Source organism: Tenrec ecaudatus, chromosome 10 (assembly GCF_050624435.1).
Source record: "Tenrec ecaudatus isolate mTenEca1 chromosome 10, mTenEca1.hap1, whole genome shotgun sequence".
NCBI lineage: Eukaryota > Metazoa > Chordata > Mammalia > Afrosoricida > Tenrecidae > Tenrec > Tenrec ecaudatus.
The window spans coordinates 122,142,104-122,158,950 of record NC_134539.1 but is presented as its reverse complement, the minus strand read 5'-3'; the positions used below and the strand labels follow the sequence as shown (position 1 = coordinate 122,158,950).

At 38.2% G+C, this 16,847-nt stretch overlaps 1 protein-coding gene across 2 annotated transcripts in view; it reads left to right on the top strand.

Moving 5' to 3' along the window:
- INTS2 (integrator complex subunit 2) overlaps positions 1-14,291 on the top strand; it is a 50,587-nt gene extending 36,296 nt beyond the window's left edge. The window contains exons 18-25 of one of the 2 annotated variants that reach the window (XM_075561491.1): positions 2,806-3,007; positions 4,719-4,844; positions 7,531-7,729; positions 9,119-9,370; positions 10,535-10,642; positions 10,757-10,862; positions 11,788-11,964; positions 12,069-14,291. In XM_075561491.1, coding sequence (XP_075417606.1) covers positions 2,806-3,007; positions 4,719-4,844; positions 7,531-7,729; positions 9,119-9,370; positions 10,535-10,642; positions 10,757-10,862; positions 11,788-11,964; positions 12,069-12,238 — 1,340 coding nt within the window. In that variant the 3' untranslated portion in view covers positions 12,239-14,291. Of the gene's footprint in view, positions 1-2,805; positions 3,008-4,718; positions 4,845-7,530; positions 7,730-9,118; positions 9,371-10,534; positions 10,643-10,756; positions 10,863-11,787; positions 11,965-12,068 lie in introns of those variants that run through there. The other variant, XM_075561492.1, reaches the window with a different exon arrangement.
- Positions 14,292-16,847: the final 2,556 nt, after the last annotated feature.

The following is a 16,847-nucleotide window of genomic DNA, read 5'->3' as shown; positions in this document are numbered from 1 at the left end:
AATATAGGTCTATATACATATATTTATAAGCTAAGTATTAAGGTAGCAGATGGACATTGGGCCTCTACTCAAGTCCTCCCTTAACACAAAAACAATGTGTTCTGAGAACCTGGCATTCTGTGATGCTCAGCTTTCTGCCACCATTGTTGAAGACAAAAATGTGTGCATAAGCTAATGAGGTGAAGAAAGCTGATGGTGCCCAGCTATTACAAGATATGGCATCTTAAAGGCTTAAAGTTGATGGGATCTTAAAAGCTTAAAGTTTAACAACGGCCATCTAGCAGGGAAGCAACAAAACCCACATGGAAGAAGCACAGCAACAACCCCTCTGATCCTGAGGTGTCGATGGGATCAGGTGTCATGCATCAGAAGACTCAAAACAAACAACCATTTTGATGTGAATATCGGGGGTCCAAGTGGAGACTCAACACCCATCTGTAGACAATTGGCCATGCCCTCACAAAAGGGTCACAAGCAAGGGATGAGCCAGCCAGGGTGCAATATACAACTGATGAAACACATAACTTTCCTCTAGTATTTTCATGTTCCCCCATTATCATGACCCTAGTTCTACCTTATAAATCTGGCTAGACCAGAGCATGCACACTGGTTCAGATAAGAGCTCATGACATACAGAATCTAGGACAGATAAATCCCTGAGGCCCAATATGAAAGTAGTGATACCATGAGGGTAGGGGGAAGGTGGGGGGAGTAGGGAGAGAAAGGGGGAACCAGTTGCAATGATCAATGTACAATACCCCTTCCCCAGAGAATGAACAAGAAAAGTGGGTGAAGGGAGACAGCAGACAGTCTAAGATATAAAAATAAAATAATTTATAAATTATCAAGGGTTCATGAGGGTGGGAGGGTAGGACAGTGACAGAAAAAAACAGGAGCTGATACCAAGCTATTCAAGTAGGAAGAAAATGTTTTGGAAATGATGGCAACATATGTATAAATGTGCTTGATACAATTGATGTATGGATTGTAAGAGCCCCAATAAAATAATTACTTTTTAAAAAAAGTTAAATTAATTTTAATAATAATTTTACTTAGCCTAATAAAAGCACAGTTCTAGGTAGTTTTTCAATCAGTCAAGAGGTCTGAATCTTTAAAGTGAGTATGGGTATATTTTTGTGTTTCCGTTGATTTTTTTTTTTTAAGTCGGACAGAATAACCAAGAAAACTATAATAGACCATGGCCACTGATGTGATTTCAAAATTGAGGCTTTTCTTGTTCTTCATGAAATAACAGTTGTACTTACATGAAGTTTTCCTAATGCCCTTTATTTGTAAGTTTATCCAAAGCTATGTCTAAGATTGAAAGGTTTTTAATTTTTTAATATAGTTTGATGTATTTTAATAGCAAACTTACAGAATCAGCACAGAAGACAGACCACATTAAAACATGTACTTGCATGTAGGACAACTTAGTTAGAAAAGTATAGTAAATGAATGGATTCTACTGCATGATAAAAATGCTTCACACACCATTTCGTTGCCATCAATAAGAAATTGACTTGTTTTAAAAAATAATCTAAATGCTGTCATTGTCCAGAAAAATTTAACAGATTTATTTATAATTGTTAAAAAGTTAAACTGCTGAAACAAGCTCACTGAAACATTTTGATATTCATTAATGCTGTATGTTCCTGCATTTATATTAAAAATTCAGACAAATGAAAATGGAAAAATTGCATCTACCTGATTTCTGTCCCTTGTTTTTTCATTCGTAGTCATATATTTAGATACCTTTTGATCTCATAAGAGGAAGAATAGAATTATTTTTTAATGAATGAAATGCTTTCCATTTTGTGGATTTACAAAAACATCATTTTATTGGGGGCTCTTAACAGCTCTTATAACATTCCATACATCAATTGCATCAAGCATATTTTTACATATGTTGCCACAATCATTTTCTAAACATTTACTTTTTATTTGTGCTCTTGGTAATAGGTCCCCCTAATGACCCTTTGATAAATTATTATTTTTATATCTTACACTGACCGCTGTTTCCCTTCATCCACATTTCTCTTGTTTGTTCCCTGCGTGTGGGGATGGGGTGGGGGAGTGGAGGGTGGGTTTATGCATCTGTCATTGCGACCGATCATCCCCTCCACTCCCATCTTCCCCTATGTGGATTCTTAAACATGTTCTTGTGCTAGCAGGGTGTCTTTTGGCATAATTATTACACGTTTGGCATGGATAGCACACAGGTTGATGTTTTTAAAAAGACCAACAGGTAGGCCATACTTGCCTCCTGCAAAGCAACCGGTAACTGAACTGGAAGCACAAATTGGTTTTGAAGTCCTGAGCAATTGCTCACACCAGACACTGAAAGAGATGTTTGCAAATCGGAATTTCGGTGGCCTTCTAATAATGCCTCATATCACAAAGGGCCACAGCACCAGTCCTGCATGTCGGGGTGTCTTCTTACCCCCTTCACTAGAGTGCACTCTTGGGAGTGACGTTTGTAGCCAGCTGCTTCCAGTGTGCTTTACCCCCGGTTGATTTGCCGGCACTCGCTTTGTGCGAGCCTGACTGTGATAGCTCGCTGCTTCCTCAGCCGGGCCTCACTCGGTAAGCTGCCCGCAGTGCTGGCGGTCGAGCTGTGATGGCAGTGGGGCAGCCGCAGCTGCGAGCATAACTGGAAGATGGCTGACGTTTGAAAGTTCTATTTTTTAGCCACACGTTATCTGTTTGTTTTGTTTTCTTTGATCTGTAATATGAGAGAGCAAATGTTACTTCCACCTGTGAAAACTTCACAACATTTAGATTGTGACCACTGAATTTTCTCTTTAGCATTTTCAGCTGTCCCAGTAAGTCACACACAAGTGATGCAGATTCTAGAACACTTGACCCTACTCTCTGCCAGTGAACTTATACCATACGCAGAAGTACTAACGTCTAATATGAACCAGCTGCTGAATTCAGGAGTTCCACGGAGAATTCTTCAAACAGTCAATAAGCTATGGATGGTTCTTAATACTGTTATGCCTAGAAGGTAATTTCAGTTGATTGTTCCATATACTGTATTATACACATGTCGAAGTTATAATAGATAACAGTTTAAGCTTAATTGTTGAAAAATGTTCACAAGGCCACTTACATGAATATCTTTTGAGTACTGGACAATATAACCCTTTCTGAAAACTCTTCGTTAAAAAATTGATCTAATTTAAAGGGAAAGAATAAAGCTTTATCTTAAACAGAGAGAAACCTTAAAGCATTCCCAAATAGAGAAAATTCTGTAGAAGTGGGCTTTCCCGAAGAGTTGCTTGTGACTACACGTGCGGTAGACGCCCCTACGGCTAGCTTCATTGCAGCAGCTCGGAATCACCTTCGCGGCTCAAAATGCTGCCGTCCCGGTGAAGCGAGCGCCCGGTGCCCCTCAGCTGGTGCGCGGGCAAACAAAATGTGGTAGATACATACTCATGTGATCTAACCACAGAAGCAGAGTTTTTGTGTATGCTGCAACATGGATAAACCCTAAAAACACTAGGCTAAGGGAAATAAATCAAGACCCAGAAGTACCTTTATTGCATGATCCCATTTGTATGAAACATCTAGAAACAGCAAATGCGTTGAGCAGAAAGTAAATTTGTGGTTATTGGGGTCTAGCAGGAAAAGGGCATGGGGAGTTAATTAAAGAAAAAACTTCTGATATCCATGTAATACCTCATGCCAATTAAATCAGTGTGTCCATGAGTGTGGGAATACGGTGCTTGTCAGTGTTTTTTCAGGATTCCTCAGGTGATTCCAATATGCATAAAAATTTGGGAAACATTTTGTCTTGAATCAAGTGGGTCTTTGTTGACCCATAGATTGCATCAGAGTCACCTGGCCAGCCCTAAAAACAGTTCAAACCAGGTCTGACTAGTTGAGATTTTGATTCAGTAAGTACGATAATACTTAACACTTTTTGAGCTTAAGTGTTACTTAGTATTAGAATTTAATGTGCCATGGTGGTGCTGTGGTTGAAGCACTTCCCTATTGATTGACAGGTTTGCAGTTCGAATCTGCCCGTTGTCTCCTGGGAGAAAGATGTGGCAGTCGGCTTCTGTAGAGTTTTAGTCTTAGCAACACTGTTTCTAAGTGTTTCTTAAGGCTCTTCTACTCTGCTTTATTAGAGTTTGAGTTGGCATCTACTTGATAGCGATGGGCTTGGTGTGGGGTTTATTAGAATTTATTTTACAATTTGATTTACTTAGCTGGTAAATGTATTACAACATAATAAATGCACATAATTTAAGAGGCTAGATAGTATACCCAGTTTCTGTTCCCAATTTAGACTCTAGGTTCCCAGAGACACTATTTCAAACTCTTACCTTTCCATTGTGGCTTTCATGCACCTCCTCCCATCTCTATGCTTTTACTCTCTCTCCTGGCCTTTCAATTTTGGACATCCTCTGCTCCAAGGGCCCCAGTTACTGAGTTTTACAGCAAGTGCGGTATAAATAAGGTTTTAATTCAAATTTTTATGTTTTATATACTATGATTATTCCACTATAATTGTGAAAATTTTCAGACTATTTTGTGTTTACTGTTTGTAGACATTATAATAAGTTAGCTATCTATAATTTTAAAAGGTTACAGGTCTTTTTCTTTTTTTATCTTGAATACGTCTTTTTCTAAGATTGAAAGGACTAGATGACTATTGAAAATTTGTTTCAATTATGACACACCTCTTCTTGAACATGTGATTTTCTCATCAGGCTGTGGGTAATGACAGTTAACGCACTACAACCTTCAATAAAGTTCGTGCGACAACAAAAATATTCTCAGAATGACTTGATGATAGATCCTCTCATTGTCCTAAGGTGTGACCAGAGGGTTCACAGGTATGTACCTTTCAAGTTGTCTTTTGATTATAGAGCTGTGCTTTGGAGACTCAAAAGAAGTTGGAGAAAATCTGTTTAAACTTTTATCTAAGTGTTCAACTGGCGGTGTGTCCTGAGAGTTTTTTTGTTGATTTGTTTTGAGGCTTGTATTCAGCTTACTATTTGATATTTGATTAAGAAAATCTAGCCCTAGGAGGAAATATCAATATTGGAAATGAAAAGATGCAAACATACATGATACGAGGCTCACAATTTGCTGTGAACAAACCCAGTGGTGGCTACAGGGGCATGAGTCGACGTCATGTGAAACAAGCCCCGTGGTACTGCTGCGTAAGCGTTGGACTGCTGATTGCAAGGCCAGCAATTCAAGCCCATTAGCTCCCTGCTGCTCTCAACATCGAAAGCCTCAGAAACTCTGTACAGGGCTGCCAGGAGTCGGAATTGGCTTAGGGGAGTAGGGGAGAAATAGGAAATCAGTCTGGTCGTGTCTAGCTACTGTGTCTAGCTACTGTTGAAGTTGAGCGTGTGGGCATGGACCGGCCACTCTATTGGCTCCAACTAGAAAGGGGGCTGAGAGATTGAAGAATGAAGCTGGCAGGTCTAGGATGGTGACGTGGGAATTGATTAGAGGTAGATTCCTTCCAGGGTGTGCGCTGAGCAGCTGCAGGACAGACTCAAGTCTCTGTGCGCCCCAGTTGGAGGCAGAGGTTTCCATACCTTTGGTGAATAATAATGACTCAGTGCCAGGACCTCGAGCCTCCAAGAGCACTCCAAGCAAGCGTTACATACACATTCTTCAAAAGCAGAAGTCAGCTAGCAACAGCCAGGAGCTCAGCTCTATTTCGTCTTGCAGAACCTGTTTCCCCACACTGGGTGATGGATGTTTGGGGACTTATTATACAAACCTAAACTGTTCCCTTTCTCATGATATATTTTCATAAGTAAACATTCCATAACATAGATGATATAACAAGATGTACAATGAGACGTTGCCTTTAAAAAGGAATTTTCCTTTTTTGATGTCTACTATTCTGCCATTCTAAACAAAGTTCCTCTGTGATCTCTTTTGACCCATCCTAGGTCCATCTCCTGAAGGAGGTTTAGTTATCTTCATGCTATGTATGAAGCTTTACTTTGTAATATATTTATAAACTTAGAAATATTTAGGATTTTCTAGGGTGGTACTTTTAAAATATAAGTAGTAGTATACCATAAGCATTATTCTTTTTAAAGCTTACTCTTCTCAACACATTATCCATGTCAGTGCGTAGTTCTACTTCAATTTTTCTTAAATGAATACATCTTAAATACATAGTCTTCAACATATGTGAGGGGAAATTCCATGTTTCCATGAACTTCTTGAAGCCCCTTCATATAGATTACCAGATCTATTATCATGAAGCTCACTTACAAGGTTTGGGTTGGAATTTGGGATTAAAAAAAAAAACCAACCAATACTTTGAGTGATTCTTATTTCCAATTTTGAGAAGCATTGCCATGATTTATTTAAGTACTTACATATTGGTGGCATTTTCAGTAGCTTTCAGTGTTTCACATTTACACACAGTTAAAACCCCCAAATCCACTGGCATTGACTCCTAGGGACCCTATATTGTATTTCTTAGGCTGCATAGTGACAGGAGCAGGATGGCCTCAGCTTTCTCCCACAGAGTGACTGTGGGGTTTAAACCTCCAACTTGTGGTTATTGGTCCAATGCTTACCTTACAGTGCCTCCAGGGCTCCTTAAACAAAGCAACCTTGTAAGACAGAGTAGAATTGCCCGTTTGGGTTTCTTAGGCGGTAAATGTTTATAGGTATAGAAAGCCTCCTTGTTATCCCTTGGAACAGCTGATGGTTGTCATTTAAAATTGTCGTGATTAGTAATTTATTTTCTTTCCAATATTTAATTTTTATGTTTTAAAAGTTTAATCTATTTTTTAAAAAGTTTAATCGATAATATTTGAGGATTGTGTAACTACAATCCCATTTTACAGATGAGGAGACTAAAGCTCAGTAAATAAATTCTGTAAGTCATTTAATGAGCCACACAAAACAGAGCTGTCTTGCTACAAAGGAACAAAAAAAAGAACAATTCAGAGTAGAAATAATAAATATTCTATTTAGTCTCTTTCATCTTGTAAATAATAGAATATCTATCTCTCCACGAGGAAAACTGCTTCATAGGCTTATAGCTGAGAGATGTACTGGTAGGGCCATTTTCTTTACAGAACAAATTGTTTCTGGGGCACACTTTATATTTGACTAAAGCGAGACGGTTGAAAGCTTCAATTATTGTTGTCTTGACCTAATTAGGTGCTCGTTGTTGTCAGGTTGACTTGACTCCCAAGAACCCTGTGTGCCAGAACAGAACTGTGCTCACAGAGTCTCAGGGACTGCCTTTACAGAAGCCACCGCCAGGCCTTTTTCTCCGGGGCCACGGGGTGGACACAGACCTCCGACCTTTGGGTTTTCAGTTAAACGTTTATACCACCCAGGGACCTTCTTGAAATAGAGAGAAGAGGAAGTAGACACCCCCCCACACACACACTTTTATTGTAGAATAAATCTCAGTGGGAAAAGTGCTACTATACTGCACCACATTCAGGTTTCTCTAATTGTTTAAATGGGATTGGTCAGTTTCTAGCTAATTTATATTCTCTCATCTATTAATTTTTTTATGAACAGGTGCCCCCCACTGATGGATATTACTTTACACATGTTGAATGGGTATCTTCTTGCTTCTAAAGCCTACCTTAGTGCTCATCTGAAGGAAACAGCAGAGCAAGAGAGAGCTTCTCAGAATAATATGATAGGTTTAATTGGACAAATGGATGCCCCAGAAGTTACCAGAGAAGAGTTGAAAAATGCATTACTGGCTGCCCAGGTAATAAACTAAAGTCTAGTCAAAAAGGGCAAGTGCTTCCCTATTAATGAAGTCAGTTCAATAGGTGACATGCTCCGCCGTCTGTGTAGCTCTCGAACACCAGCTACACTATATAGAATTTTACCGAAGCTTTAAGTAGTCATGCTTTAATAGTGAAGGAGATGGAAGATAATAAAATGTGAGCAATGTGAGTTCTTTTATATAGAAATGTTTTCTTAATGTCAGATATATTTTATGAAATCTTAATGACAAATAAGTAGGATTAGGAGCAATTGTATGGGCCCACGGTTCTTTGTCTGCCAACAGAAATCTGAAGGGCGATGGAAACAGAAGCATCTTGGGTAATTCAGTTAGTAGAAAAACCTGGACTAATATAAACTTATTTGGTGGAAAAACTTGAGTTGATGTGAAATAATTTATTATTGTTATCTTATTTATTATGAATATTGGTATTTGCTATAAAATTGTAATGTTTGATTCAACTTCTATAACATATATACCTGGCCCAAGAATTTAAGCTGTGGGATTGAAGCCTGTAATAGCTAATATTTAAAAATGATTTTATATCCTGGATGCTGTTATAAACTTAGTGTATTATAGAGTTGCTATCAGTCAGATATGACTTGATGACAGTGGTTTAGATTTTGATGGCGGTATTATAACTCATAGTCTTGGTAGCGGCAGCATTGTGCATTGGGCAGCTAACCCCAAAGTCAGAAGTTTTAAACCACCAGCTGCTTCACGAGCGAAAGATGAGGCTTTCTGCTCCAGTGGAGTCACGGTCTCAGAAAACCACAGGGCCAGTTCTACCCAGTCCCATGTGGTTGGCTATGAGTCGGCATTGATTCGATGGCAATGAGGGTTTTTTTTAGAACTCATTTAATTTTTATAATCGCCCCCTAAGTATTATCATTTTTACAGATTTGGAAGCTGAAATAGGTTATACATACAATGTGTAACTGCTCAAGGTTCTACATTCAGTAAGTGGCAGTGCCAGGATTCAAGTCTGGCAGTCTGCAAATAAAAACGAAATAATAACAGCAACCCCAAACTCCTCAACTCATGAATGACGTTTGTAAAGTAAGGTTAGCCTTACGTAATAAGCCATCAAGTCCTTAAACATGTGCCCTTCCTACTGGATAAGCGTGATACCATATGTTTATCTTTCTGGGGAGAGGGCCTATGGTGTTTCTCAGCTTTTAAAGGGATCATGGCCTCAACAAAAGGGAGAATTACTACTTCCTGGGTTGTTCACTTCTGTGTGCTTATGATAATTACTTATTTATCTCAAGAAATGATTTACTTTCTGTTTATATTAAAACAATCAAACTTGGTTTGTAGACAGATTTTACAGAAACACTGCACTCACTACGCTTCATTTGTTTGTAGGATAGTGCGGCCGTCCAAATTCTGTTAGAGATTTGCTTACCTACCAAAGAGGAGCGAGCAAAGCACGTCAACCCAGACAGCTTGGTGCGGAATGTACAAAGTGTTATTACTACCAGCACTCCAAATAAGGACATGGAGGAAGGAGAAGACAATTTGCTTTGTAACCTTCGAGAAGTTCAGTGCCTTATTTGTTGTCTGTTGCACCAAATGTACATTGCGGATCCAAACATTGCTAAGCTTGTTCACTTTCAGGTCTGTTTTCAAAGATGGATGCTTTATTGTAAACTTAGTTTTCTTGAGGCCAATTTTTTAGGGGCTCATACAACTCTTATCACAATCCACACATACATCAATTGTGTAAAGCACATCTGTACATTCATTGCCCTCATCATTCTCAAAACATTTGTTCTCCACCTAAGCCCCAGGCATCAGCTCCTCATTTTTGCCCCTCTCAGCTCTCTCCTCCCTCATGAAATCTTGATAATTTATAAATTATTATTTTGTCATATCTTGCACTGTCCGACGTCTCCCTTCATCCACTTTGCTGTTGTCCGTCCCCCAGGGAGGAGGTCGCATGTAGATCCTTGTAATCGGTTCCCTTTCCAACCCACTCTCCCTCTACCCTCCCAGTATCGCCACTCACACCGCTGGTCCTGAAAGGATCATCTGCCCTGGATTCCCTGTGTTTCCAGTTCCTATCTGTACCAGTGTACATCCTCTGGTCTAGCCAGACTTGCAAGGTAGAATTCGGGTCATGATAGGGGTGGTGGGGGGAAAGAAGCATTTAGGAACTAGAGGAAAGTTGTATGTTTCATCATTGCTACATTGCACCCTGACTGGCTGTCTCCTTCCTGAGACCCCTCTTCAAGGGGATCTCCAGTGGCCTACAAATGGGCTTTGGGTCTCCACTCTGTACTCCCCCCTCATTCACAATGATATTATTTTTTTGTTCCTTCAACACCTCGTGATCACACAGGCTGGTGTGCTTCTTCCATGTGGGCTTTGTTGCTTCTGAGCTAGATGGCCACTTGTTTACCTTCAAGCCTTTAAGACCCCCAGATCTTGAGGCCTTTGAATATAAAGTTATTTGGGATCATTTATAAACTGGAGATTCCATAGATGCAACATGGAAGAAAACCCAGGGCGTTTTGTTTGTTTTTAGCAAGTAATTATCCTTATTCAAGAGCATCTCAGTAAAGTGAAATAATCAGGATCTATGTAGTATATTACAGTCTTCTAAGGACAGCTTTCATAGGAAGGAAGTGAAAATTCATGAGGTGCTTCAAAAGTTTGTGGGAAAATTCTATGGTCTTTTCAATTCTTTTTTTCTGCAAACCTTTTGAGCCTCATATTTTTATGTGTGTTTGATTTGTAATCGTTTTATTTCTAACATGTTTTCCCTTCTTGTTGAGATAGGGTTATCCATGTGAACTTTTGCCTCTGACGGTTGCAGGTATCCCATCTATGCACATATGTCTGGATTTCATACCTGAGCTTATTGCACAGCCAGAGCTGGAAAAACAGGTAATGAGCATTTTGGAACAAATTTAAATCTCTGACCAGTATTGCTAACTCTATAAAAAAAGTTTATATAATTTTTAATGCTTGAAACATGTAATGTTTGGGTTTTTATTGCAGATATTTGCTATCCAGTTGCTTTCTCACCTGTGTATCCAGTATGCATTACCAAAGTCACTCAGTGTGGCTCGCTTAGCTGTCAATGTCATGGGAACTTTGCTAACAGGTGCGTAGCCAACCAATTACAGCAGCAACTTCTGGCATAAGTTAGTAAATACATCTCCTGAATTTAGTGACTTTGTACATTTTTGTAATTAACTATTAGCTTAACTTGAATAATCTTTGAATTATTATTCTTTTGAAAGTTTTCCAATTTACAAGTAAAATATATAGGGTAGAGGAGCTGAATAGGAAGGCATATTATCTTTCCTTTTGTGATTGTGTATGTATTAATTTCTAGTAGATGTAATAAACTCAAATTTTATAATGAAAACCAAATATACTTTTGCCATATAATTATATAAGTGGAAAACAAGGTAGGATTGATTACAAATACATGTAAAATAAGATATTCTTTCCTTATGTTCTAAAGCATATTTAACATTTTATCCAACTTCCAATCTGTAATTAAAAAAAAACAATAAGAAAAAGACTAAAATATTTCTACAATAATTCAGGCCTTCTATGTTATAACATAGTTAATTTAGAATTCATTCTCAAGTCTCCCAAAATACTCAATGTGTTTCTTTTTCCTTCGTATTGCCTAATTATGTTATAAGTATTTGTAGTCATTCAGTGCTTGTGGTTCTTGAGATAAATCCCTAGTCTACCACTAACTAACTGTCTGTGTTACTTTAAACAAGGTTCTTAATCTCTAAACTTCAAGGGATTCTTATATGTAAAATGGTTGTCATAGATTTTGAGATTTTGAGAATTAAGTGAAATAGTGAATATAGCACTTGACGCAGTACTTGGAAATAGCCCAAGCATAGTCCATTGTGTTGGGTGGTGACTGACTACTACTAGATTGTGTGCTTCCTGAAGGCAGGGCTGTAGAAAGTAACCTCAGTATAGGATAGCACATGGTATAGGCCCAGTGTATATTGAATTTCTGTCTGTAAAGTAAAAACTTGTGTCATATCTTTCCACAGTTTTAACACAGGCTAAACGGTATGTTTTTTTCATGCCAACTCTGCCAAGCCTGGTCTCTTTTTGTCGAGCATTTCCTCCATTGTATGAGGATATTATGTCTTTGCTGATCCAAGTAGGGCAAGTCTGTGCTTCCGATGTTGCCACTCAGACAAGAGACATTGATCCAATTATTACACGTAAGTGGTTACTTATTTTCAAGAGTTATCTTACTGTTTCAAATAGGCCAAAATCCTTTCTGTATTTCTTGCCTTAAATTAATTTTCTTTCCTTATGTTTTTAGGTCTTCAACAAATAAATGAGAAACCAAATGGATGGTCTGGGCTCTGTAAAGATCAATCTTATAAAAATGGGTCTAGGGATACTGGAAGCATGGATCCTGATGTACAGCTCTGTCATTGTATTGAAAGTACAATAATTGAAATAATAAACATGAGTGTTAGTGGAATTTAAAGAAAAAACTCCAGCAAAAACGGAAGCTGAAGCTGTTGCATATGCCTGAATCTTAAAACATTTTAAAACTGGATGTGGACAGTCATGTTTTAGAATCACTATAAAATGATTCCATTCAACATGAATAGAATTTAGAACTCGGAGAATTATGCTTGCAAGCATATGACTGATGGTTCTTTGGATCTAGTTTGCTGGTATGTGTATATTGTAGCAGCTAAACATTTTCTTTTCCCCCTTGGCAGCACATTAAGAAACTCATTGGAAAACAAATCTGGCATTTTGTTTCATTTTAGACATGAGGAAAGACAGCCATGCCTTTAATTTAATCTCTTATAGAAATGAATCTGTGGGTAGCCTTAGTGTTTCTTTTAATGTTCGGCTTGTAACAGTGTTACATTGATGCCGTGGTGGCAGGAAAAAGAAGGGGTCAAGAAAAGGGAGAATTAAGGTAAAATGAGGAATTAGATTCTCAAATAGAAATCTCAAAGACCTCAATGCAAGGGGAATAACGCAAAATGGAATTCCAGATCTCAAGCAGCCGTGTCGAGAATGGTTTCAAGAAGATGAATATAAATGTTTCTATGGACGTACCAATGAAAATTTAAAGGTTTCCATATTTGCTTCAAGTTTTATGAATACATGAAGCCATATGTTTAAACAGATACTTGAATAGTTTGGAGTTTCAAGAATCACCTTTGTGCAAAGAACCTGAAGGGAAATTTCATTTAGTTTCTTTTTTTAAAATTATTTTTATAATTCTTTATTAACTTATCACTTAGAAAGGAAAATAAGCAAAGAACGCATAGAGCAATAAAACCCACTGAGCTCTTGGTTTGTCATCAGGATTATAATTCATATATTACTTTGAAAAAGTGGTTAAGTAAGAAAATAAAGTGTTGAGTCTCAGGAAAAATTAAAGAAAATACTGTCTTGCTGATAGATTTTTGTAGTCTTCTGCTGGTAATTTCTATTAATTATGTAGAGGTATTCAGGTAATCTGTAATTCTAATTTAAAAAATTAAGTATCCACTTTTTAAGGTATTTTGTTTTTTGAGAAATAATAACCCATTCTCCTCACTCTCCAAAAGATCTCTTAACCTGTAAAGTAAGTCAGGCAAGCTGTTAAGAACATAAATTTTTAAAGGAAAAAATATAACGTCACTCTGTCATTAGCAGATAGTCACATCCCATTTTGACTTCTTTGGAAATGGGGTCACGCCTGGCCCTGCCTCGGAAGGTTCTATTACATAAGAAGTAGCTGTTTCAAATCATGAAGTACCTACTCTCATACATGGTAGAGTATTATCACTTGGGACGATTAACATTCAATTAAGGAGTTTTTATGGGAAAAATAAAAACATACCCTTAAAAGAATTTTCCTATTTTTTAACACAGCAGTTTTTTTGTCCCTTAAGATGAAATAAAACTGCTCCTTTTTTGTTTTGTTGTGTTTTTGTTTTGAAACAGCCTGGGCATCTTTTCTGCAGTGTGTATCTGCTAGGGGGGTCAGAGAAGGTGGTTATATGTGTGTTTTCTAATTAGATGTAGTACACATTCCTGGATCAATTTTCAAAGACTGGTTAAATATCTGCTGTGTTAAAAGAACAGCATGTGCTGTTTTCCTTCAGATTCCTTGATGATGTAAAAATATGTAAATATATTAGTAAATGTTAATATTTGTGTTTTGTAATTTAAGGATCTAAAATTGATTACAATGATTTTTTTAATTCAAGTAAAAACAGACGTGGGTAGCTATTTTGAATATTGATTTATAAACATTCATACTGTTTATCAAATGAACTTGGTTTGTTGTTGTTTAATTCCACTACTGTTAAACCTGAAAGCACAGTTCAAGAGATTAGAATACAAGATCATCTGTCTCCAGAGCCTGTGGGAGTTCTGTTTTGCCATGTTAAATGGCATTACAAGATTAAAGCCAATTGACAGCTTTGGGAGAGGAACATTATAATAGTTAACTGGAATGGTTATTAAATTATTTTATGTATAAAACTATAAAGGCAGAATAACATCTTGAAGGTATTTTAATGGTTATGAATAAATATTCTTGCTACTGTCCTAACAATTCCATTTTAATTTTTTTGTTCTTTTATGCATACATATTTTCACATAAGTTCATGATGCCCAATTTGGAGTCTGCTTTTTTCCATTTAACTTTGTGTGGAATTTCACCCAGAAAGTTGTTTAGTTTTATAATTACTTTACTGGCTTCGTAATCTATTGAATTGATAATATCATAATTTAATCATCCCACTATCACTACTTGGAAGGTTTTTTTTTTTAATTTCTCAGTATATGTGTCACAAGTAGGCATTTTTATCAATTGAGGTGTTACCACTTTTTATCTTAGGTTACTTCTTTAGGATATATTTCTGGGACAGATTACTAGGTGAAAAGATAATTTTTATGAGTACTATAGGTTTTGACATTTTGGGAAGATGGAGAAATATAAGGCAAACAAAGCAACTTGTCCCTTTACCACCCCTTACTGCTCAGAGGACAAATTCTAGTTAACTTGAATCTGACAGGTTGTGTTAGGATTTGCTTTTTTTCCCTTGAGTAATTGATTATTGCTTGCTGAATAGGTTGTCATTCCTCCTTAAGGGGTATTCACCTTTGCCAAGAAGTAGATACTTCTATACTGTATTTCTTTATCCTCAAGGCTAATGAAAAAGTATTGTTACAAAATCATAGAAACATTGAGTAAATAACAACAAAAATGTATAGTTATTGTTTCTCATCAGAGCCTCTATCTAGGTGTTGTGAAGGCTATTTTCCCAGGCCCCCACATTCCGAATTCGGAGGTCTTCTATTTATACCCAAACTACCCTTTTTACATCCTCAAGGGACTCAAATGGTGTTCCATTTCAATGTTCTTTGAGTCTGGGGAACAACAAGCCTAAAGGGGCGTGACTACGGCTGTGTGGTTTCCCACAGAAATTCTCAGGACAAACAGGTGCATTATCGTGATTGAGTAGAAAAATTCCTCAGTGTTGATTTCCTGGCTTTCCCCCACAGGTTTCAATAATAATAATAAAAAAAACAACCTTCAAAGCTTCCTTTTAAAGTACTCGTGCTTGTCCTGTGCCCTTTAAGAAAATATCAAGATTACTTTTACCTTTTCTGAAATCCCCAAATTGTTTTCTTAACCTGAGCCTTGGATTAAACAGGCCCAGCAGAGCCTGTTGGAAACCACTGTTTTGGATAGCCCTTGCTTTCTGGATTGTATTGATTAATACAATATTCATCCCAAGTTACAATTTGTTCCATAAAATCTTCATTAGCTTAGATTTTGATTAAAAGGCTGATGGAAAGATCATCTCTGAGCTCATAAAATGTTTTTTATTAAGGCACTCTAAAGAGACTAGGACAAGTGAATCTAGATAATTAGTAGCCATCCAGTGATCAGAGAACCGTTTAAATGTTTTGTGTGGAATAGGTGCGTGTTTGAACTGGGAACCTAGTAGCCATCCGTGCTTTTTTTTGACAAATCTTCCTAGAAATGATCTGGGGCTGTTTTTTGTTTTGTTTGGCCCCTTCCAGTTGGTCCCTACACAGAGGGCGATCCTATGCACAGCAGAACAAAACAGTGCCTGGGGCAGCACCTTACTCACAATTGTTATGCTTGAGCGCATTGTTGCAGCCAGCGTCTATCCACCTCATCAAGAGATGTTCTTTATTTTTACGAAGGCCTTCAGTGCAACCTGGACCTCATCCTTCAGTACCATCAGTGCTGATCTATGCCATCTCGGGAAATGGCTTACTGTTAAACTAGTTCTTTTGTATGTAGTGACTATTCTTTCCATCTTCTGAGGCTTCCTGCATAATCCGAGGATGTTCTTGATGTCCGTTTCCGGCACCTGTCAGTAGTGTTCAGTGACAAATCTGGGGCTGGAGACCTTGAGAGCGTTATTTAGCTATCTGCAAGCCTTGAGGACTGGCTTGGACACTCTTTAGTCCCTTGTCGGGTCACTGAGCCTCCGTGTGAAAATTTAGCTTAAAAACAACCGGAAACCCCATTGGCCACAGTCGATCCTGACTCATAGTGACCCTAAAGGGCAGAGTAGAACCGCCCGTCAAGATTTCCAGAAAGTATATCCTAGATAAGCAACTGGTGAGCTTCACCCGTCCAACCTTTTGGTTTAAGGCCAAGCGTTTAACCACGAGACTACCATAGCCGCTTACTGTGGATCATTGGTTATGCGCCGCACTCGAAATTTAAACTAATAAATGCTCAGAGGACTCGCCTAGGTAGTTTCTACTAACTTTAAAACTGAGATTTCAGGTTCCCAAGGAAACCGCTGCCAGGGCTTTTAGAAAGTCAAGCCGAAAAAGGCTTTCCCTTTAAAATAGACTTGTTTGTACTCTCCGTTCACTTTTCCGGAAAACTGCCTCGCGGTGCCGCCAAGTCGCTCGGGGGCGGCTCCTACTTCCGGGGCTTGGATTGGCTGGGAGAGGGCTTTGCTCCTGGATTGGCCGCCTGGTTTCCAGCCTCGGCGTGTGATTGGCTGACTAGGCTCTCGGCGATTGGCGCGGCGAGTCGAGGGCTGGGAGGCGGGAATTCGTCGGGGAGAGTGTGGCTGAGGGGTTT